The sequence below is a fragment of the Chiloscyllium plagiosum genome, unplaced genomic scaffold, assembly GCF_037043375.1.
Source record: "Chiloscyllium plagiosum isolate Xiang-an unplaced genomic scaffold, Cpla_swu_hap1 HiC_scaffold_15, whole genome shotgun sequence".
Classification (NCBI taxonomy): domain Eukaryota; kingdom Metazoa; phylum Chordata; class Chondrichthyes; order Orectolobiformes; family Hemiscylliidae; genus Chiloscyllium; species Chiloscyllium plagiosum.
In genome coordinates this window covers 29,261,287-29,284,160 of record NW_028270153.1, presented here as the reverse complement: position 1 = coordinate 29,284,160, position 22,874 = coordinate 29,261,287, and the positions used below count along the sequence as shown (strand labels likewise).

The 22,874-nt window shown below is 44.1% G+C and overlaps 1 protein-coding gene across 4 annotated transcripts in view; it reads left to right on the top strand.

Moving 5' to 3' along the window:
• LOC122560173 (microtubule-associated protein RP/EB family member 1-like) overlaps positions 1-22,874 on the top strand; it is a 79,546-nt gene that overhangs the window by 23,983 nt on the left and 32,689 nt on the right. For all 4 annotated transcript variants that reach the window (XM_043710547.2, XM_087994839.1, XM_087994837.1 and 1 more), the window contains exons 3-4: positions 13,652-13,797; positions 15,615-15,822. In XM_043710547.2, the coding sequence (XP_043566482.1) occupies positions 13,652-13,797; positions 15,615-15,822 (354 nt within the window). The remainder of the gene's footprint in view (positions 1-13,651; positions 13,798-15,614; positions 15,823-22,874) is intronic.

Genomic DNA, 22,874 nt, shown 5'->3' with positions numbered 1-22,874 from the left:
GGGTTGGAGGGTTGAGCTATAGGGAGAGGCTGAATAGGCTGGGGCAACACCTTACATTCATCTATATTAAACTTCATCTGCCAATCCTTGGCCCAGTGGCCCACCTGATCAAGGTGCCGTTGTACTCTGAGGTAACCTTCTTCCGCTACACCTCCAATTTTGATGTCATCTGCACATTTACTAACCATACCTCCTATGTCCGCATCTAAATCATGAATATAAGTGAAGTGGACACAACACCGATCCTTGTGTCACAGGCCTCCAATCTGAAAAACAACCCTCTGCCTCTACCCTCTGTCTCATCTTGCAGCCAGTTCTGCATCCAAATGTCTAGTTCTCCCTGTATTCCATGTGATCAAACCTTGCTAACCAGTCTACCATGAAGAACCTTGCCGAACGCCTTACTGCAGTCCATGTAAATCATGCCCATCGCTCTGCCCTCATCAATCCTCTTTGTTACTTCTTCAAAAAACTCAAATCGTTAGTCAGACATGATTTCCCAAGCACGACGCCATGTTGACTATTCCTAATCAGTCTTTGCCTTTCCAAATAAAGGTCCTTCCAGATTCCCTCCAACTCGTCCACCACCGATGTCCGGCTCACTGGTCTGTAGTTCCATGGCTTTTCCTCAGCACCTTTTCTAAATGGTGGCACCACATTAGCCAACCTCCAATCTTCCAGCCCCTCACCTATGGCTATAAGTAAGGTGCCCAGCAATCACTTTGCTAGCTTCCCGCAGAGTTCTAGCATACACCTGATCAGGTCCTGGGGATTTATTCACCATTGTGTTTTAAGATGTCCAGCATCAGATGTCTGTAATATGGACATTTTTCAAAACGTCGCTGTTCCCCACATTACCTTCTGTATGCTTCTTCACAGTTAATACTGATCATAATACTTGTTTAGTATCTTTCCCATCTCCTGCAGTTCCACATATAGGCAGTCTTGCTGATCTTTGAAGGGCTCTAAACTTCCCTAGTTACCCTTTTATCCTTAAGGAGAATACAAAGGTATTCTACAAATACATTCACTCTATTTGCCCAAGCTATCTTATGTCTCCTTTTTGCCCTCTTGATTTTCCTCTTCAGTCTACTCCTCCTGCTTTTATACACTTCTAAGCATTCACTCAATCTCTGCTGTCTTTACTTGGCACATGCTTCCTTCTTCTTCTTGACCAAAACCTCAATTTCTCTCGTCATCCAGCATTCTCAACATCTACCAGCCTTGTCCTTCACCCTAACAGGAACATGCTGTCTCTGGACGCTCGTTCTCTCACTTTTGAAGGTTTCCCTTTTTCCAGATGCCCCCTTTTCCAGATGCCCCTTTTACCTGCGATCATCTGCTCCTAATCAACTCTTGAATGTTCTTGCCTAATACCATCAAAGTTGACCTTCCTCCAATTTAGAACTTTAACTTTTACAACCAGTCTATCCTTTTCCATTGCGCTCTTAGAACTAATAGACTTATGGTCACTTGCCCCAAAGTACTCCCCAAGTGAGCTCAGTCACCTACCCTGCCTTATTTCCCAAGAGTAGGTGAAATGTTGCACCTTCTGTAGTAGGTACATCCACTTATCGAGTCAGAAATGTTTCTTGTACACACTTAAATTCCTCTCCATCTAAACCCTTAACACAATGGCAGTCCCAGTCTATGTTTAGAAAGTTAAAATTCTGTCCATAACACCTCTGTTATTCTTACAGATAACATCTCCTTATAAGTTTGTTTCTCAATTTCCTGCTGACTACTAGGGGAGTCTGTCGTACCATTCCAAAAAGGTGATCGTCCCTTTCTTATTTCTCAGTTCCACCCAAATAACTCCCTGGACATATTCCCAGTCCTCACATTCTCTCATATTCCCAGGAATATCCTCCCTAAGTATCTTTCGCCATAATGTTATCCCTTACCAAAAATGCCACTCCTCTTCCTTTCTTGCCCCTGTTTCGATCCTTCCTATAGCATCTATACCCTAGACCATTAACTTCCCAGCCCTGTTCATCCCTGAGCCACATCTCTATAATTGTTGTGGTATTCCTGTCCCATGTTCCTAACCATGCCTTGAGTTTGTCTGCTTTACCTGTTAGGTAAAGTATGCAGTTAAATTTATCAGTCTGCTTTGTCCCCTACTTTGTTCCTGCCTGCCTTGTTTGGCTTACTCCTTTTCCCAACTGTACCAGTCTCAGTCTGATCTCTTACTATCTCCCTGGATTCCACCTGCCTCCTGTATTAGTTTGTGTACTGCTCGTGGCACTGGGACTAATCCAGATATTACTACCTTTTGAGGACGTCCTTTTTAAATTCCTGCCTAACTTCCTATATTCTCTTATCAGAATCTTGTACTTTTCTCTTCCTATGTCATTAGTTCCAGTGTGTATAATGACCTCCTGCTGGTACCTCTCCCCTTTTGAGAATATTCAGCACCCTCTCCAAGAGATCTTTGATCCTGGCTCTAGGTAGGCAAGACACCATTCTGATGTCTCGCTGTTGGCCGCAGAATCATCTGTCTGTGCCTCTAACTAGAGAGTTTCCTATTACAATTGATTGCTTGGAACCTGGTGTACCGATTGTGACAGTGGGGCCAGTCTCGGTTCCAGAGACTTGTCTGTCAGTGATACATTCCCCTGAGAGTACCCTACATTTTCGAAAACAGCATACTATTTTGAGACTGGGATGACCACAGGAGACTCCTCCACAATCTATCTCCCTGTCCTACTTTTCTTGGTGGTCACCCTTCTACCTGACTGTATCTTTGGTTTATCTCCCTCTCTGCAACTGCTATCCATTACCCCAGCTCCTGTAAATTCCTCATTGCCTATAACTGCCACTCCAACCAATCTGTACAATCCGATAGGATTCGCAACCAAACATATTTCCTACAGACATAATCATCAGTAACATGGAATCTCTCCCTAATCTCCCACATCCAAAATGAAGAGCATGTCACTCAAAGCTATCTTTGCACCTTAACAATCTATCGACCTAGAAAATAGCACAGTCTTACTGCACTAAAAACACTGCTCCAAGCTAGCTTAGTACCTACATTTTTGTATTTTTAATTTTTTTAGATTAGATTACTTAGTGTGGAAACAGGCCCTTCGGCCCAACAAGTCCACACCAACCCGCCGAAGCGCACCCACCCAGACCCCTACGTTTACCCCTGCACCTAACACTACAGGCAATTTAGCATGGCCAATTCACCTAATCTGCACATTTTGTGGACTGTGGGAGGGAACCAGAGCACCCGGAGGAAACCCACGCAGACACTGGGAGAATATGCAAACTCCACACAGTCGCCTGAGGTGGGAAATGAACCCGGGTCTCTGGCTCTGTGAGGCAGCAGTGCTAACCACTGTGCCACCGTGCCGCCCACAAAATCAAGACAGATCGCAATAACCATATATGATCAAAAAATTACTACTCTACTCACCATTTTAGATTTACAAAAGAAAAACAGTAAGGTTACATTTTTGTGAAGATTTGTAGCTCAGGTTGTGGTCCCGGTTGTAAGTTTGCTTGTTGTAGCTGGAAGATTTGTTCTCTGACGTTTCGCCTCCATGCTAGGTAACATCAGTGAGTCTCTATTGAAGTGCTGGTGTACTGTCCTACTTTCTGTTTGTGTGTCTTGTTCAGTTGTGGTGGTTGATATCACTTGCAATTCTTTTTCTGAGAGGTTGGTAAATGGGGTCCCAGGATATATTTAAACGGGCCACAACACACTGCAGCACCCAGGCACTACGAGATACCAAAGAAAAACGCCTAATACAAGGTATTCAAGAACAACGGTACCCAATAAGCATAGTCTGCCGATTCTTACACAACAAACTAAACAAGAAGACACAGCATGCCCAAACACTCTAGCCACACTACCATATGTTAAAGATATCTCAGATGATGACCAGACTACTCCAGCCCCTTGGCATCACGGTAGCCCAGAAACCGACCAACACACTGAAACAACTCTCGACGAAAGTAAAGGACCCTCTACCAACAACCAGCAGAACGAATGTCATATACAAACTACCCTGCAAAGGACTACAACAACATGATGTTGGACAGACTGGCAGGAAACTAACCACCAGGATGCAAGAGCACCAACTAGCCACCAAAAGATGTAACCAACAATCACTAGTATCCTGTCTCACAGACAACGAGAGACACCAATTCGACTGGGATAGAATAGACAATGGTAATTTCTAGAGGCTTTGGCATTCAAACCGCAACTCCATCAACAAACGTATCGATTTGGACCTCATTTACCAACCTCTCGGAAAAAGAACTGGAAGTGATGTCATCCCCCACAACAAACCAAGGCACCCAGATAGAAAGCAGGACATTTCAGCAGCGCTTCAAATGGAGGCTGACTGATTGTTACCCAGCATGGTGACGAAATGTCTGAGAACAAATCTTCCAGCTCAATAAGCAAACTTAAAACTAGTAAGGTTACACTTTTAAAAGCTACTTAGCTGCTCTCCTACTGTGAGCTCCCACACATGGGTTTCTCTATGGTCAGCTGTGAATTTCTCTGTTTGTTTAATTTTCTTAGAATGAATCTGATGTCCAGACATACTTGAAACCAGACAAAGAAGGCAGCAGCTGTGCAGGTTACTGCTGGGTCAGACAGCAGTGTAGGTTTCTTTCCCCTTCAACTATGATTCCATTGATTGTCTCTTCCTAAGCCCTCAATTACCATTCAACATCTGCTCCCTGCTTGAACATAAGGTATCTTCCAGACTTGAACCAGTTTGCCGGAAAGTGCCATTGTTCATAGCTAACATCTATCTGTTTAACACAATTCTTTTGGGTTGCTATGCCTGCAGGAATCCTTTTTGATCAAACCTTAGCCTCCAAGCCTGGCCTTCCTGGTGCCAAGGTCAAGGATGTCTCAGGGTGCAGCATATTCTGAAACGGGCGAGTGACCAGCTGGAGATCATTGCGCATGTTGATATCAGCAACATAGGTGGGATAGGAATAAGGTTCTACAGAGGTAATCTAGGAAGTTAGACAGGAGGGTTTTAAAAAGTAGGTCCTCGAGGTTCGTAATATCTGCACCATTACTGGTGCCATGTGTTAGTGGGAGCAGGAGGATATAGCAGATGAGTGCTTGGCTGAGGAGCTGGTGCAGGGTCAAGGATTCCCATCTTTAAACTATTGAGATTCTTCAGGTGTAGAAATGACTTGTGCAAGAGGTTGGATTGCACCTGAATAGAAAGGGGAGCAGAATCCTTGTGGGATGATTTGTTAGAGGCTGGTACGGTAAATAAGAGGAGCAAGTCAAATAGTAAAGGCAGACAAGAGCTTGGTAGAGAACAAGGTAAGTTTGATAAATTAAGACTGAAATTTTAATTAAACAGCATCTATTTTGAGGCTTGACAGGTAAGATAGATAAACTTAGGACATGGTTGGACTGGCATATCATAGTTATTACAGAATCATGGCGCAGGGATGGACATGACTGGCAACCTAATGTTCTGGTGTATAGAAGCTACAGGAAGTATAGAATGGAAGGCAAGAGAGGAGGGGGAATGTCAGTATTGGTTAGGGATAACATTATGGCTGTACTTAGGGTGAATATTCCTGGGAGATCATCCAGTGAAGTTATCTGGGTAGAACTGAGATCTCCAATGTGTAATAGTGCCCCACCCTCCTCCCCTTCCAGTAATGAGAGATTAAGGAGCAAATAAGTAAGAAGATCGTAGATATCTGTAAGAATTATCAGGTTGTAATGATAGGGGTTTTTAAACTGTCTAAACGTAAACTGGGATTGCCATAGTGTTAAGTGTTTGGATGGGGAGGAATTTGTGTTTACAAAACTTTCTTATTCAATATGTGGATATACCTCCTACAGAAATGCTTACTAGACAGTGATCTTCCATTGAGGGAAACTGCTAGGGCAAGTGACTGAGCTAGGTAAAAACAATGACTGCAGATGCTGGAAACCAGATTCTGGATTAGTGGTGCTGAAAGAGCACAGCATCCGAGGAGCAGTAAAATCGACGTTTCGGGAAAAAGCCCTTCATCAGGAATAAAGGCAGAGAGCCTGAAGGGTGGAGAGATAAGCTGGAGGAGGGTGGGGGTGGGGAGAAAGTAGCATAGAGTACAATAGGTGAGTGGGGGAGGGGATGAAGATGATAGGTCAGGGAGGAGGGTGGAGTGGATAGGTGGAAAAGAAGATAGGCAGGTAGGACAAGTCATGGGGACAGTGCTGAGCTGGAAGTTTGGAACGAGGGTGAGGTGGGGGAAGAGAAAATGAGGAAACTGTTGAAGTCCACATTGATGCCCTGGGGTTGAAGTGTTCCAAGGAGGAAGATGAGGCGTTCTTCCTCCAGGCGTCTAGTGGTGAGGGAGCGGCGGTGAAGGAGGCCCAGGACCTCCATGTCCTCGGCAGAGTGGGAGGGGAAGTTGAAATGTTGGGCCACAGGGCGGTGTGGTTGATTGGTGCGGGTGTCCCAGAGATGTTCCCTAAAGCGCTCTGCTTGGAGGTGTCCAGTCTCCCCAATGTAGAGGAGACTGCATCGGGAGCAACGGATACAATAAATGATATTGGTGGATGTGCAGGTAAAACTTTGATGAATGTGGAAAGCTCCTTTAGGGCCTTGGATGGAGGTGAGGGAGGAGGTGTGGATGCAGATTTTGTAATTCCTGTGGTGACAGGGGAAGGTGCCAGGATGGGAGGGTGGGTTGTAGGGGGGCGTGGACCTGACCAGGTAGTCACGGAGGGAACAGTCTTTGCGGAAGGCGGAAAGGGGTGGGGAGGGAAATATATCCCTGGTGGTGGGGTATTTTTGGAGATGGCGGAAATGTCGGCCGATGATTTGGTTTATGCGAAGGTTGGTACGGTGGAAGTTGAGCACCAGGGGCGTTCTGTCCTTGTTACGGTTGAAGAGGTGGGTCTGAGGGCGGAGGTGCGAGATGTGGACGAGATGCGTTGGAAGGCATCTTTAACCACGTGGGAAGGGAAATTGCAGTCTCTAAAGAAGGGGGCCATCTGGTGTGTTCTGTGGTGGAACTGGTCCTCCTGGGAGCAGATACGGCGGAGGCGGAGGAATTGGGAATACGGGATGGCATTTTTGCAAGAGGTAGGGTGGGGAGAGGTGTAATCCAGGTAGCTGTGGGAGTCGGTGGGTTTGTAAACAATGTCAGTGTCAAGTCGGTCGTCATTAATGGAGATGGAGAGGTCCAGGAAGGGGAGGGAGGTGTCAGAGATGGTCCAGGTAAATTTAAGGTCAGGGTGGAATGTGTTGGTGAAGTTGATGAATTGCTCAACCTCCTCGCGGGAGCACGAAGTGGCGCCAATGCAGTCATCAGTGTAGCGGAGGAAGAGGTGGGGAGTGGTGCTGGTGTAATTACGGAAGACCGACTGCTCTACGTAGCCAACAAAGAGACAGGCATAGCTGGGGCCCATACGTGTGCCCATGGCTACCCCTTTGGTCTGGAGGAAGTGGGAGGATTCGAAGGAGAAATTGTTAAGGGTGAGGACCAGTTCGGCCAAACGAATGAGTGTCGGTGGAAGGGTACTGTTGGGGACGTCGGGAGAGGAAAAAACTGAGGGCGTGGAGGCCCTGGTCATGGCGGATGGAGGTGTAGAGGGATTGGATATCCATGGTGAAGATGAGGCTTGGGGGCCGGGGAAACGGAAGTCTTGGAGGAGGTGGAGGGTGTGGGTGCTGTCTCGAACATATGTGGGGAGTCTCTGGACTGGGGGGATAGGACAGTGTCGCGATAGGTAGAAATGAGTTCAGTGGGGCAGGAGCATGCTGAGACAATGGGTTGGCCAGGGTGGTCAGGCTTGTGGATCTTGTGAAAGAGGTAGAACCGGGCAGTGCGGGGTTCCCGGACTATGAGGTTGGAAGTTGTGGGTGGGAGACCTCCTGAGGTGATGAGGTTCTTTATGGTCTGGGAGATGATGGTTTGGTGATGGGGGGGTGGGGTCATGGTCGAGGGTGCGGCAGGAAGAGGTGTCCTCGAGTTGGCGTTTGGCTTCAGTGGTGTAGAGGTCAGTGTGCCAGACTACCACTGCGCCCCCTTTATCTGCTGGCTTGATGGTGAGGTTGGGATTGGAGCAGAGGGATTGGAGGGCTGCGCGTTGTGAGGGTGAGAGGTTGGAGTGGGGGAGGGGGGTAGACAGGTTAAGGCAGTTAATGTCCTGGCGGCAGTTGGAAATGAAGAGGTCGGGGGCAGGTAAGAGGCCAGCGTGGGGTGTCCAGGTGGATGCAGTGTGTTGGAGGTGGGCGAAGGGGTCCTCGGAAGGTGGGCGGGAGTCCTGATTGTGAAAGTAAGCTCGGAGGTGGTGGAAGAAGTGTTCGACGTCATGGTGTGTATTAAATTAATTGATGGGTGGACGGAGGGACATGAAGGTGAGTCCTTTGCTGAGGACTGATCGTTCGTCCTCAGTGAGGGGCAGGTCTGCAGGGATGGTGAAAACTCGCTCGAGCTGGGAGTGGAGGTGGAGCCGGTAACTGGAGTGGGTGTGATGGTGGGGGGAATGGGTGTGGAGTCATGAGCAGGGTTGGTGTTCCCCTTAGGGTTCTGGGGGCTGGGAATGGTGACAGTGGGATCTGTGGGGTGTGTGTCAGCAGAATGCAGGTGGGGGCGGAAGTGGTGGCAGACACGGCAGTAGGGGTGGCGGAAGACACTGAGCGTGTGACATCAGCGATGATGTGAGGGGCGGGAGTGATGTCACGTGTGATGCATGAGGAATTGTGAGGGGCGGAAGTGGCTGTGGGCGTGGCCATGATGGGGCGGAAGTGACATCATCAATCAGCGTGGGGGTGGCAGCTGCATCAGCCGCATGGCTAATGGTGTCTGAGTAGTTCCAGCGGCTGGGGGAATCTTCTGGAATGTTTGAGGAATGATTATGGAGATGGGTAGATAAAAGTTTGCTGTCACTTTAGGGCAAGTGACCAAAATACCCTTACCTGGGATTGAGTGAATCCGTAGAGGAGTATAAAGGCAGTAGAAATATACTTAGAGAAGTCAAGAGGGCAAAAATAGGATGTGAGATAGCTTTGGCAAATAGTTAAGGAGAATCTGAAGAGATTCTATAAGTACATTAACGGCACAAGTGTAACTAGGCAGAGATTAGGGCACCTTGACGCTCAGCATGGCCATTACGTGTGGAACTACAGGAGATGAGTAAGATACTAAATGAATATTTCACGTTAATATGTACTGTTGAGAAGGATATAGAAGCTAGGGAGCTTGGATAAATTGTGGTCTTGAAAAGAGTTCTTATTACAGAAGAGGAAGTGCTGGAAGTCTTTAAAATGCATAAAGGTAAATATATCCCAGGAAGCTGATCAGTTTTATTTCCCCAGAACTTTGTGGGAAGCCAGGGAAGAAATTGCTGGGCTCTTTGTTGAGATATTTGTATCATTGACACTCATGGGTGAGGTGCCAGAAGATTGGAGGCTGGCTAATGTGGTGCCATTATTTAAGAAAGGCTGTAAGGAAAAACCAGGGAACAATACACCGGTGAGTCTTTCTTCAGTGGTGGGTAAGTTATTGGAGAGAATTCTGAGAAACAGGATGTACATGCATTTGGAAAGGCAAGGACTGATTAGAGATAGTCAACATGGCTTTCTGCATGGTAAATCATATGTCTCTAATTTGATTTGAATTTTTTTGAAGAGATGATAAAGAACGTTGAAGGCAGGGCAGTAGACATTGCTGATATGGACTTCAGCAAAGTGTTTGAAAAGGTTCTGCATGGTAGACTGATTAGCAAGGTTAGATCACATTGGATCCAAGTGGAGCGAACCAAATGGATACAAAATTGGCTTGAAGGTAGGAGACAGGATGATGATGGAGGGTTGGTTTTTGGACTGGAGGACTGTGATCAGCGATGTGCCCTAAGGATTGGTGCTGAGTGCACTGCTTTTTGTTATATATTTAAATGATTTGGATATGAATATAGGAAGCATGGTTAGTAAGTTTGGAGATGGTGTGGTGGTCAGTGAGGAAGATTATTGCAGAGTGCAATGGGACTATGATCAGATGGACCAATGGGCTGAGACATGACAGATGGTGTTTAATTTAGATAAATGTGAGGTGCTGCGTTTTGGTGAGGCAAACCAGGCAAGACTTATACAGTCAATGGTAGGGTCTTGGGGAGTATTGCCGAACAAAGAGACATATTGGTGCAGGCGCATAGTTCCTTGAAAGTGGATTCACAAGTAGACTGGGTGGTGAAGAAGGCATTTAGCATGCTTGCCTTCATTGCTCAAAACATTGTGAGATCCTAAAGTCCTATACTCATTGTGGCTGAGCAGGACATGGGTGAGGCCACTGTTAAAATATTGCATATACTTTTGGTCGACTTTCTATAGAAAGAATGTTGTTAAACTTGCAATGCTGTTGGAAATGGAGGCTTTGTGTTATAGGGAGAAGCTGAGTAGTCTGGAGCTTTTTTCCATGGTTTGTTGGAGGCTGGGGGATGACCTACAGAAGTTTATAAAATCATGAGGGCATGGATAGGGTGAATAAGCAAGTTTTTTTTCCTAGGGTGTGTGCCTCCAAAACTGGAGGCATAGGTTTAAGGTGAGGGGGGAAGTTTTAAAATGGACCTGAAGGGTAATTTTTTCATGCAGATGGTAGTGCGTGATGGAATGAGCTGCCAGAGTAAGTCTTGGAGAGGAGTACATTGACAACGTTTGAAAGGCATCTGGATGGCCATGAATAGGAAGGGTAAAGAGGGATACAGGCCAAACGCTGGCAACTGGAGCTAGGTCAGATTGGAATGTCTGGTTGACATGGATGAGTTGGACTGAAGGGTCTGTTTCTGTGCAATATGACTCATGAGTGGTTGAGGACTTTAGGTCTGTACTTAATGGAGTTTGGAAAGGATGAGAGGGGTTAAACTTACAGATTACTGAGAGGCCTGGATAGAGTGAACATGGAGAAGGTAGTTTACATTACATTACAGTGTGGAAACAGGCCCTTTGGCCCAACAACTCCACACCGACCCGCCGAAGCACAACCCACCCATACCCCTACATTTACCCCTTACCTAACACTACGGGCAATTTAGCATGGCCAATTCACCTGACCTGCACGTCTTTGGACTGTGGGAGGAAACCGGAGCACCCGGAGGAAACCCACGCAGACACGGGGAGAACGTGCAAACTCCACACAGTCATTCGCCAGAGGCGGGAATTGAACCCGGGTCTCCGGAGCTGTTAGGAAACAGTGCTAACCACTGTGCCACCGTGCCGCCAGTTTGGTTTGTGGGAAAGACTAGGACCCAAGGGCAAAACCTCAAAGTGAAGGGATGATGTTTTAGAACTGAGATGAGAAATTCCTTCAAGCAGAAGGTTTTGAGTCTGTGGAATTCCTTGCTGCAGAAGACTGCGCAGGCCAAGTCGCTGCTGATGTTTTAAGAAAGAAATTCTTAATTTGTAAGCGGATCAAAGGTTATGGGGAGAAGGCAGGAGTTGAAAAATTTATTAACCATGATCAAATGGTGGAGCAGACTCAATGGGCTAAATGGCCTAGTTCTGCTCTGATATCTTAAAAGTTTTATGGCCCTAAAAATGGGTTAAGTTCCAGATTTAATCTGACTTGTGTTGACTAACCATGTTGATGATCAGGTAACTAGATTGGAAGAGGGAAAGCGTTTTCTCCCACAATCTGATAAATGGCTTAGAGTGCTAGGCAAATATCCATTTAGTGATCTGGTCTACAAAGACTAATGCTACAGCATGGAATTGAATTTTCAATGGATAGGAGATGATAATGATAATGGAGTGTGGGCAGTGACAGCAAAGGAAAAGTTGAGAGAAAATATAAACTTGAATTTTAAAATTCTCAAGAGTCAACCAGAAGCAGGTATTCAAGATCTGGTAAGGTGCAATTAATTGAGTACCTCCTAGTAAAGATGATCCTAAAATGATTGACATGTGCATTCAGTTTGAGCAGCAGAAGTGTAGAAAGTAAGATGAGTGTTTTAAACTTAAACAAGAGCAGTTCTTAGTGTGTGAAGGCTGAGCTAGGTGAAGTAAATTGAGGAATTACGTTAAAGAATAAGTCAGTCAAGATACACGGTGGCAGACATTTAAAGAAATTTTCATATCACTTCATTAAGATACATTCTAGTGAGAAAGACTCCAGGGAAGCAACACATTCATGGTTATTAAGGAGGTTAAAAATAACAAATTGCAAGAAAAAATAGTTCTGCTAAGAGTAGTACCAAGTTAGAAGAATGGGCAAAATGTAAAGTGTACCAAAAAAGGAAAATTTAGCATGAGAATTAATTATAAATATGGAACCAGTATGAGCTTTTACAGCCTTTTAAAAATGAAAAAAAAACACATGATTGTTGATCCTCTAGAGAGTGTGTTTGAGGATATTAATAATGAAAAATAGAATTGCTGGTGAATTTAATTAAATTTTGAATCTGTCTTCACTGTGGAAGACACAAATAATATCCTAGAAATAATTGTCAAGATCAGGGAAAGGGAGAATAAACCGTTCCAAAGCAATAAGTTCTCATTTAAATGAGTATCTAATAAAAATGACAGTTAAATGCCAAGCAGCAGAGCTAACTTTAAAATAAAAGTATTTTTTTCTTTTCGCCTTTTTGGCGAAGAAGTAGAGCGAGAGAGAAAATGTCTAGGCTCCAAGTCCTGATCACTAGGGAAGGGTGTGGGAACCAGTCTGAGTGAAGGAATCGAGCTTAACTAAGACTTGTATTGGTTCAGCACTATTGTGGCATACATCATGCTAGCCTCAGTGAAATTCACCTAAAAGTGGAACTTGAAAGTGAGTTGTCTTTTCCGCCTGGTTTCCCTTCATTCCCAGCCTGCTTTGTGTGTATGTTTTTATCGGCAGGGACAAGGAGGAAAGGGAAAACAGGTCAGTTGCAACCTGGTCCTTGTCACTGTCTATCACACCCACTGCTCGCTCGGTGACTCTGACCCCACTGATCATGTCTGTAACTCAACTTGCCCGACAGTGTCAATGCACCCTGTCGTATTGGCAATTTACTGAACTGGCCATGAGCACAGACAGGCAGAGACATGACTTGCCCTCTTGGCTTATGGGCTGTCATCCTCTGCCTGTCTCTCTGAAGTCAGCGCTTGCAAATAGCTCCAGTTTCATAGTTAAAAATCATCAGGGTCTACTGATATTTGAGGAAAGGCAGTGGAGATTGCCTTGTGGGTGAAGAAATATCTTGGCCCTCTAAAGATAACACTGGCATAAGTTCTGATCATTTAAGTTGTGCTTATTTTTCTGCTGAATTGTTTCAAGGTATTTAAAGCATAGTTTTTGAACAAGAAACGCAATTCAAAGTGAACACTATTGTAAACTGTACATATTGGATTCTTTCTCACATTTAGGATCTTTAATTCAGTTAATTGATGGGGGAGTGGGGAAATATTTCACTTTGAGATTGCTCATCATCCAGCCACTCTAAACAAAAATGTGTGTATATCAGAGCGTGTAAAACTGAAGAGTGATGATTAAAGGATCAAGTTTTCTCCCCCCTACTGGTTTTCAATGACTTATTTTCCCTTTTCCATTGCCCTGGTATCTGACCAATGATAGTTGTCTGTGAAAGTTAATTGTTTTTCAAGGAACACAATTAAACAATCGGATGTGCTGGAGCTATACCACAACATTAATTTTAAACTAAATCTGTCAAATGTTTGTTTTGAAGGTACTGCATATTGTCAGTTTATGGACATGCTTTTCCCTGGTTGCGTTGGACTTAAAAAAGTGAAATTTCAAGCTAAACTGGAACATGAATATATTCACAACTTTAAACTTTTACAAGCAGCCTTCAAGAGAATGGGTGTCGACAAAGTAAGTTTTACATTACAATTTCCTTGCACTCCAGTTGTTTGGTTATCTTGCAGTTTGTTGTATTGCCAGAATGAAATAACCTATTTTTATTTCTATGATCTCTGCTCTGACAGATACATGGAAATAATATTTGCCACAACAATTAACAATGGTTCATAAATATCTTCCTTGAACAGACTTATTTGAAATTAATGTTTCAAAAATAATTGATCATGGTTACATTCCTTACAAACTGCAAAGCAGCATTCAAATGTAATTTTGTGGGTTTTTTCATCTGTTTCTCAACTTTGTCCCCTCTCAAACCCTCAACCTGTATCTGCCCTGCCAGACTGCATGTAAGATATCAAGTCTTCGATTAACTGTGATTTCATCCAGCTAGCAATGGGCAAAATCAATAAACTTTAATCTTTCTTTAGCTTTGTAGATTTAAGTACCAATCCCAGCCATGGCCTTGGGTTAACCTAAATTACTTGCCACCTCTGTTTATGATATGACTCTGAGATGAACTTCCAATGCCCTGACCTAAGTGCAATCATGACACTGCCTACTTCCATTTCTGCTATCCGTCTCAACAAATGCTATAACCTGTCCCATGCTGAAATGCTTATTCTTGTAGTTTGCACCTTCATATTTGTCTCTTGTGCTTCCATTCAACCAAAACTCTGCAAATATACTTTCCTACATCAAGCCCTGCTCACTATCCCTTCTCTTCTTGGTGGCTGACATTAGCTTCCAGTCCACCAATTTAGAATTATGGTCTTTTTCAATTTAACCCCTTGGTTTGTCCTGTGAAAGTAGGCAACTAATTCTACCTCTTTAAATTCCTTTCTAGATTCTCTGGTTCATGGTCTCGTTTACCAATGATCCACTGATCCCTTGCTTACTGCCATCAGTGGTAGTTGTGCTTTTTGCTGCCTCTCCCAATTTCTTTATGATCCTCCTCAAAGTATATTGAGTACAGGAATTGGGAGGTCATGTAGCGGCTGTGCAGGACATTGGTTAGACCACTGTTGGGATATTGTGTGCAATTCAGGTCTCCTTACTATCGGAAAGATGTTGTGAAACTTGAAAGGGTTCAGAAAAGACTTACAAGGATGTTGCCAGGGTTGGAGGATTTGAGCTATAGGGAGAGGCTGACAGGATTGGGGCTGTTTTCCCTGGAGCATCAGAGGCTGAGGGGTGACGTTATAGAAGTTTACAAAATTGAGGGGCATGGATAGGATAAATAGACAAGTCTTTTCCCTGGGATGGGGGAGTCCAGAACTAGAGGGCATAGGTTTAGGGTGAGAGGGGAAAGGTATAAAAGAGACCTATGGGGCAACTGTTCCACACAGAGGGAGATACGTGTATGGAATGAGCAGCCAGAGGAAGTGGTGGAGGCCGGTACAATTGCAACATTTAAGAAGCATTTGGATGGGTATATGAATAGGAAGGGTTTGGAGGGATATGGGCCGGGTGCTGGCAGGTGGGACTAGATTGGGTTGGGATATCTGGTCGGCATGAACGGGTTGGACCGAAGGGTCTGTTTCCATGCTCTACATCTCTGACTCACTGCTTTTGAACACCCTTTTAATACCTTTCTCTGGATAGTTTAGTGTTCAGTATGTTTATACAAATACAGTTGTTTACTTACTTTGTCTTAAAAATGGAAATATATTAATTTTATACTGTTTACTTCAAAAACAAGGAATTCAGTGCATTTTGTTCAATCGTGCTGACCCTGAACCGTTTATCTGATCCATTCTACCTATTTTTAAAAAAAGGCTAGGTTAGTTTTTCAAAAAGTCAAATTGGATGTCACCTTTCTTATTTTTCAGATTATCCCTGTTGATAAACTAGTAAAAGGGAAATTTCAAGACAATTTTGAGTTTGTTCAGTGGTTCAAGAAATTCTTTGATGCAAACTACGATGGTAAAGATTATGATCCCATACTTGCCCGGCAAGGTCAGGAAGCAGGTCCACCACCCAATCATGGTGATCAAGGTTTTAGTAAACCCAAGAAAACACTCAGTACAGGAACCACAGGTTTGTATTAATTCATATATTCAGTATTTTTAATGAAATAGTATGGAAGTACTTTGTGAACGTATTCCAAATTATAGTTTTGATTTGGTTGACAGAAGTCGTACATTCAGATTTAATTGTGACAAAGGTTCGAGGTAGATAAAGTAAGCACATATTTTGGTTTTCTAGCCGAGGTTTGTATTCTGTTTATAAGTAGGTGAAAATGTAAGCTGTCTTTCCATGCAACAATATATTGGGATCTGCTGTTAAGATAGAATCTAGTCATTATATGGAAGCAGATTTTAATCACCTGTCCTGGTCATTTCTAAGGTATCTTATTTACATTAACTCCTCAGGAGTGAGAACTTCAAGTAATGCTTACTGTGTGTAACTATTTGTCTCTGACTAGCTTCTGCTGTCTGTTGCTTAATCAACTTTAAGGGGAAAGCAGATTATCATATATTCTATAAACCTTCTAGCTCTCTGGTTGCTTTAGCACATATAGTATTTCTGTATTGTCACAGTTTGTCACAGCACCCCTACGTCTTTTAATGTCAAATACCAAAGGCTTCAAGCAATGCAATGCACAATGGGTGACATGAACTTGATCCCTGCATCCCGCAGCAAGTTTAGAAGGTGGGACTTCTCTTTGGGAGGATGTTTGCAGGTGGGGACCCCAATATGTTTGAATGGGAATGCTTATCAATGGTTTTCTTATCGTTTGCTAATTAAGGCTGTGGTGTGCACAGTTTAGACCTACATAAGGGCCTTCATCCCTTCACCACTGGCATTCAATCAGTGGCAGGCGGGGAGGGTTTGCCCTTTGAGAAGCCATAAACCTAACGTTTGTTGGGGCTTGAGAGTCTGGATTGTGTCACCCCTCGTTCAAAAATACATCCTTGAACAAAGGGGCCTGCATCAAAAAGGGGAAAGTAACAGAGCCACCACCCCTTTCCCCCTAATCTAGTACTACGTGACATGAGGGAGAGTATTTTCAATGTGAAAACTGGAATTTGTGTCCACAAACACTGTGCTGATCACTCCTACTGTTACTGTCATAGACAGATATATCTGCTGCAAGTAGATTGGTGAAGTAAGTATGCTTTTCTCTCTTTTTGGCGTTCCCATGATCAACCTCTGCCGCAGGTCCAGTCGGGTAACAATGTTATTGAGGACTCCCAACATAGTCAGTAGATGTGCACCTGCTAAATAGGCAAGATATAATGTGTGACGTAGTTGTGTGGGTTTTTTCTCCAGCTCCTTGGTCAGTGGATGAGACCCCTATTCCCTGGATTTAATTCCTCTCTGTTTGAAACTAAATTACATAGGTGTTGATCTTGCGACTCAAGTATGTCAAATCTCTTGGAACCTGCACATTCTGTGTTCAAATGCTTATATCTTGGTGTTTATATCTCTTTTATAAAATAAGGAGGAATCTATTGGTTAATTTTTTTTAACATATATGTCACTATTTTAGTAAAAAGGAATGACCTGTTTTATTCAGTGCTCGTCACCTGTGGAGGAAATAGGAATACTGGTTTCTTTTAATAAAAAAAAGGAAATTTGAAAGGGAAAAATTACTTGGAGTAGTTACCAATAATGCATTGCCTGTAAGGGTGGCAAAAGCATATTCAATAATAACTTTCAAAAGGGAATTAGATAATTACTTAAAGGAGGAAATCATGCGAAGGAGTGGTACAAATAAAATAGCTTAGAACTGTCCGAAGCATGTTGAGCTGTGTGATCGCTTTGTTGTATAAAGATGATCTACACTGAAGCATTTTCTGAAGAAGCCACTTGTGTCATTCTATTAGTTTACTAGGCCATCAGCTACAAGGTGTTCCTTTTTGGTGTGAAATATTTGGGCATTGCCCTATTTCTGCTTCATTTAAAAAAAAAAACTTTTATTGAAAAATTAGATTTTTTAAATATTATGACAAATACAAAACAATACAATTCAAAACAATACAAAGAAAGAACACCAAAAAATTTTAAAAACCCACATCGCCCTCATGTACAAATGTATAAATTTTTAAAAATATAAATCATAAAAACCCCAACTAACTACTTAACTAAATAATAACTAACAGCAAACTAATAAATGATAATACAGCTCAGCAAAACAAAACACTAACTCTCGAATATCGAGAGCATTACATTGCACACATTCGTACGTTCACACTACCCCTCTCTGGATATTGGACTCCTAAAGCACAACCAGTATGGCTATATAAAAGCCCTTACTAGTGTGGCGGACAAATCTGTGTCCAGGTAGTCCAAAATGGGGCTGCCTTGTCTTAGAGAAATTCTCTGGTGGTGAGGGAGCGGCGGCGAAGGAGGCCCAGGACCTCCATGTCCTCGGCAGAGTGGGAGGGGGAGCAACGGATACAATAAATGATATTGGTGGATGTGCAGGTAAAACTTTGGATGTGGAAGGCTCCTTTAGGGATCCGTTGCTCCCGATGCGGTCTCCTCTACATTGAAGAGACTGGGCGCCTCCTAGCAGAGCGCTTTAGGGAACATCTCCGAGACACCCGCACCAATCAACCAAACCGCCCCGTGGCCCAACATTTCAACTCCCACTCTGCCGAGGACATGGAGGTCCTGGGCCTCCTTCGCCGCCGCTCCCTCACCACCAGATGCCTGGAGGAAGAACACCTCATCTTCTGCCTCGGAACTCTTCAACCCCAGGGCATCAATGTGGACTTCAACAGCTTCCTCGTTTCCCCTTCCCCCACCTCATCCTAGTTTCAAACTTCCAGCTCCGCACTGTCCCCTTGACTTGTCCGGACTTGTCCGACCTGCCTAGCTCCTTTTCCACCTATACTCTCCACCCTCTCCTCCCTGACTTATCACCTTCATCCCCTCCCCCACTCACCCATTGTACTCTATGCTACTCTCTCCCCACCCCCACCCTCCCCTAGCTTATCTCTCCACACTTCAGGCTCTCTGCCTTTATTCCTGATGAAGGGCTTTTGCCCGAAACGTCGATTTCGCTGCACGTTGGATGCTGCCTGAATTGCTGTGCTCTTCCAGCACCACTGATCCAGAATCTGGTTTCCAGCATCTGCAGTTATTGTTTTTACCTACTATGAATGAGTGCCCATACTAACTTTACACTTGGGGCATATTGAAGATACTCTTGGTTGAAATTTTGACAAACGATCCAGAACCTAGTGGATTTTCAACTGTAAAGCATGGGTCCTATTGCAAATTGATATCTCTTTGCATTTTCCTAAATATCTTCCCATGCCTCTGAGAAGACCTCAATGCCTAGCTCTCTCCCACACCCTGCAAAGTTGATCAAACTCATTTGAGGGACTGTCCTCAATTGATGATATAAAGTGCTGACTGAAAGTGCACTCTTAGCATTGAGCACCCTTCTCTCTCTGTCAGATTTGTAGGGATCTGTCAGAAGTGTAGGCTTTCTTTGAATAAACTCCTTAACTTGGGGGAAAAAAAAACAAGAGGTCCCTGCTAGATAGTTCGCATTTCTGCACTGACTGATCAAAAGACATCATTGTGTCTCCCTCAACAAATCACCTATGCAAGACACATCCCTGGCCACCCAATGTTTGAATCTTGAAACCATCATCCCTGGTTGAAAATATGGTATACTCACGATAGATGTAAGAAAAGCTGTTTTGCCAATATTGCCTTTCCTCTGCTGAATTGCGCTCCATGCTTTCGCAGTATTGATAAATATTGGGTTATGGCAATATTCCTTAACTGTCCTCATTTTGTCCAAAAACAGCAAACTCGTAAGGGGGCAGTTTGCCTGAGAGATTTTGATATCTAACCATATTGAAATAGGGTCCCCACAAGCTCATGTAAGATAAAAGCGAGCTTAGTTTTTAATGTCCGGGTGAGCCAATCCCTCACCCCCAGTCTGTGAGGCTATTTCAGTTTAGCTACTTTAATAAGGGGCCGCTTATGATACCAAATAAGAGCTGAATCAGCCGTTCAGTCTCCTGAATGTTTGCTTATCGAAAATCAGAGGGACCATCCATATGGGGCACAGCAAACGGGGGAGAATATTCATCTTAATAAGAACTATCCAACCTGACTGAGACCAGAAGCGCCTCCCATCTTTGAAGTTCCTGTTTGATTTTGTGAATAATTGAACAAAATTAGCTTTAAACAACTGATCAAGAACTGGAGTAATGAATATGCCCAAATACATACCTCCTCTCCTCTCCTCCTCCTCCCCCCCCCCCCCCCCCCCCGATCTTTCAAGATCTAGCACCTTTGTCAAACCACCCATACACACAGCCTCTAATTTTGCAAAATTAATCTTGAACCCAAAAAGGTGCCAAACAAGCTGATTCATTGTATCAGGCGAGGCACTGAAGCTGCTGGATTTGACAAAAAATGAGGACATCATCCATGTACAATGTGACATATGGTATTTTGACCCCACTTCTGGAGCCAATATATTAGGATCCCTATGAATGGCCTCCGCCAACAGTTCAATCACCAATGTAAAAAGCAATGGCGGAAGGGATCAGCACTGTAGGCTGCCCCTAAAAGTGCTAAAATTGCTTGATTGTACCCCATTGGTGATGACCATAGTGAGAGGGTCACGATAGAGAACCTTTACCCATCTTACAAAGGCTTCACCCAAGCTAAACCGCTCCAGAGTATAGAAAAGGTACGGCCACTCAACTCAGTCAAATGCCTTCCCTGCATCTGGAGAAATCACCAGTCCCTGTATTGACTGTTGTTGACATGCTTGAATTACATTAAGCAGCCTTGTAGCAGTTTTGGAGGAAATGCAGCCCTTTATGAAGCCCATCTGGTCCTCTTGAACAATAGAAGGGAACAGTTTCCAGCCTTAATGCAAGAGTCTTAGAGAGGATTTTAAAGTCCACATTTAAGAATGAAATGGGCCTGTAAGAAGCACAGTCCTCTAGGATGTTCCCTTTTTTTAAGAATAACTGAAATATTGGCCTCTCTTAGAGATGGTGGGAGGCGAACATGTTGAGCATCAGGCCTGACAACAAGCTTATAAATTCCTTATAGAATTCGTTGGGAAGCCCATCAGGACCAGGCGCCTTTCCACTCTGAAGCTTTTTCACAGCCTCCTGCACCTCTTGCTGTGATAAAAGGGCATTGAGAAAGGACTCTTGTTTGGGGGGTCACACTCAGGGCCCCAAATCCTTGAAAAAGGGCTCCATCTTGGCCTGCCCCTCCTCACAACCCTGAGATTGGTATAATTCAGAGTAAAATCTCTGGAATGCTGGCATTAATCTTTTTGGAATCAGATGTTAGGTTTCCAGACACTTCCCTAATCGGTGTAATGGCTTGCGGGGCACTGTATTTTTCTGGCGAGATAAGCTAGGTTTGTCACCATGCTCCTACAACCTTTGTTTTGCGAAAGTAAGCTCTTTCTTTGCTGTCTTCGTGAGCACAGAATTCAGTGCAGTCCACAGCGCCATAATCCTCTGTGGCTTGGCAAACGAGGGCCTGTCAAAGTAAGCCTTCTCGACTGCCTTCAACTGTGTTGAAGAAGATGTCGTTGCTCACCCTTCTGCTGCTTCCTGGTGGCATAGTACGGGATAACTAATCCTCTGGCATAAGCTTTGGCAGTTTCCCAAAGGACAGACGGGCTACTAACCGAACCTGAATTAATGTCTAGAATTCCTTAGAAGTACTCCACAAACTTCTTAAGGATAAAGGGATCCATTCACGAGTGCCTTAGGCCCACTATAGCATCCTTAATCTTAACAGGTACGCTGGAGCGTGATCAGAGATTGTGTAATATTACACAAGCGTACAAGATGCCACCAAGTCCAGGGTTGCCATGGGGAGGGGGAGAAGGGGGGGTAGGGGGAGTGGGCCGGGGGTCAGTGTGGATTGGGAAAAAAACTGTAAAATCCCTGCCTGTCGGGTGGAGACTCCTCCAGACATCCTCCAACCCTAACACCACACACAGATCCACTAATTGTTTAGTTTGTACAGAGGGTATTGGGGGGACTTTGGGCAAACTGTCTACCATGGGATCCATAAGGCAGTTAAAATCTCCCCCTCTAATGATATGCCGGGACTCGAGACTGATCAATTTGGAGAACGCATCTACCAGAAACTTGGGGGATGTGGCGGAGGGCAGTAAACATTTAACACCATATTCTTCCCCATTTATCAGGGCTTTGAGGATTAGAAACCTCCCATGTGTGTCTTTAACACACTCTAGTAACTTAAATGGGAGATTCCTCCTGACCGACATAGCCACTCCACTACTTCTGGTATTAAAAGATGAAAAGTAAACCTGATCAAAGCCATTCTGATGTAATTTCAAACGCTCCCTATCATCCAAGTGTGTCTCCTGTAACAAACCAATAGCCACCTTCTCCTTTCTAAGACTCAAAAGTACCTTTTTCCTCCTAATTGGTGAGTGACTCCCCTCGATGTTCTAGGTATACCATGTAATCAAGTCATTAGCCATAACCTTCTGCAGTAATATTTAGATTCCAGCGAAGGTGAACTTGAATTCCAAATCGCTCAGCCTTAGTGTTGCACGATACTTCGAACATAAAATCTACATAAACTAAAACCACTACAGTTAACAAACCTGCAAAGCTATCAAAGACTATGTACACAAAAAAAACCAACAAATAAAGCGTCAATGGTCCTGAATAGGGGAACTCTCTTTCCCCCCACCCCCCCTTCCCCCCCTATCGCCCAAAGGGGCATCTACACATCCCAAAACCCAACTTGTCATCGTGCTGCCCATACTGCAGCCAGGACATTTAAATACCTGAACTGGGCATAAACTGCCTGTAAGTAGGCATCTAGCCATCCCAACTGTTTTCTCTCTTCCTATCTAGAGTCGCACCACAAACACGAGCAGAAAAGAAAGAAAATGCACCATGAAGTCACAGTCTGAACAAAGAAATTTTGGGAGGGAAAAAATGTACCCCACCCATCCTTTGATATAACTATAGAAATTGAAAGTATGCATCCCAACCGCTCCCAAGCATAGTTTAGACCAGATTGTTACCAACAAAAAAAAGGAAAAGAAAATCCCGATTGGGCTTCCTTTTTTTTTAAGGAAGAAAAGTAGAGGCATACCC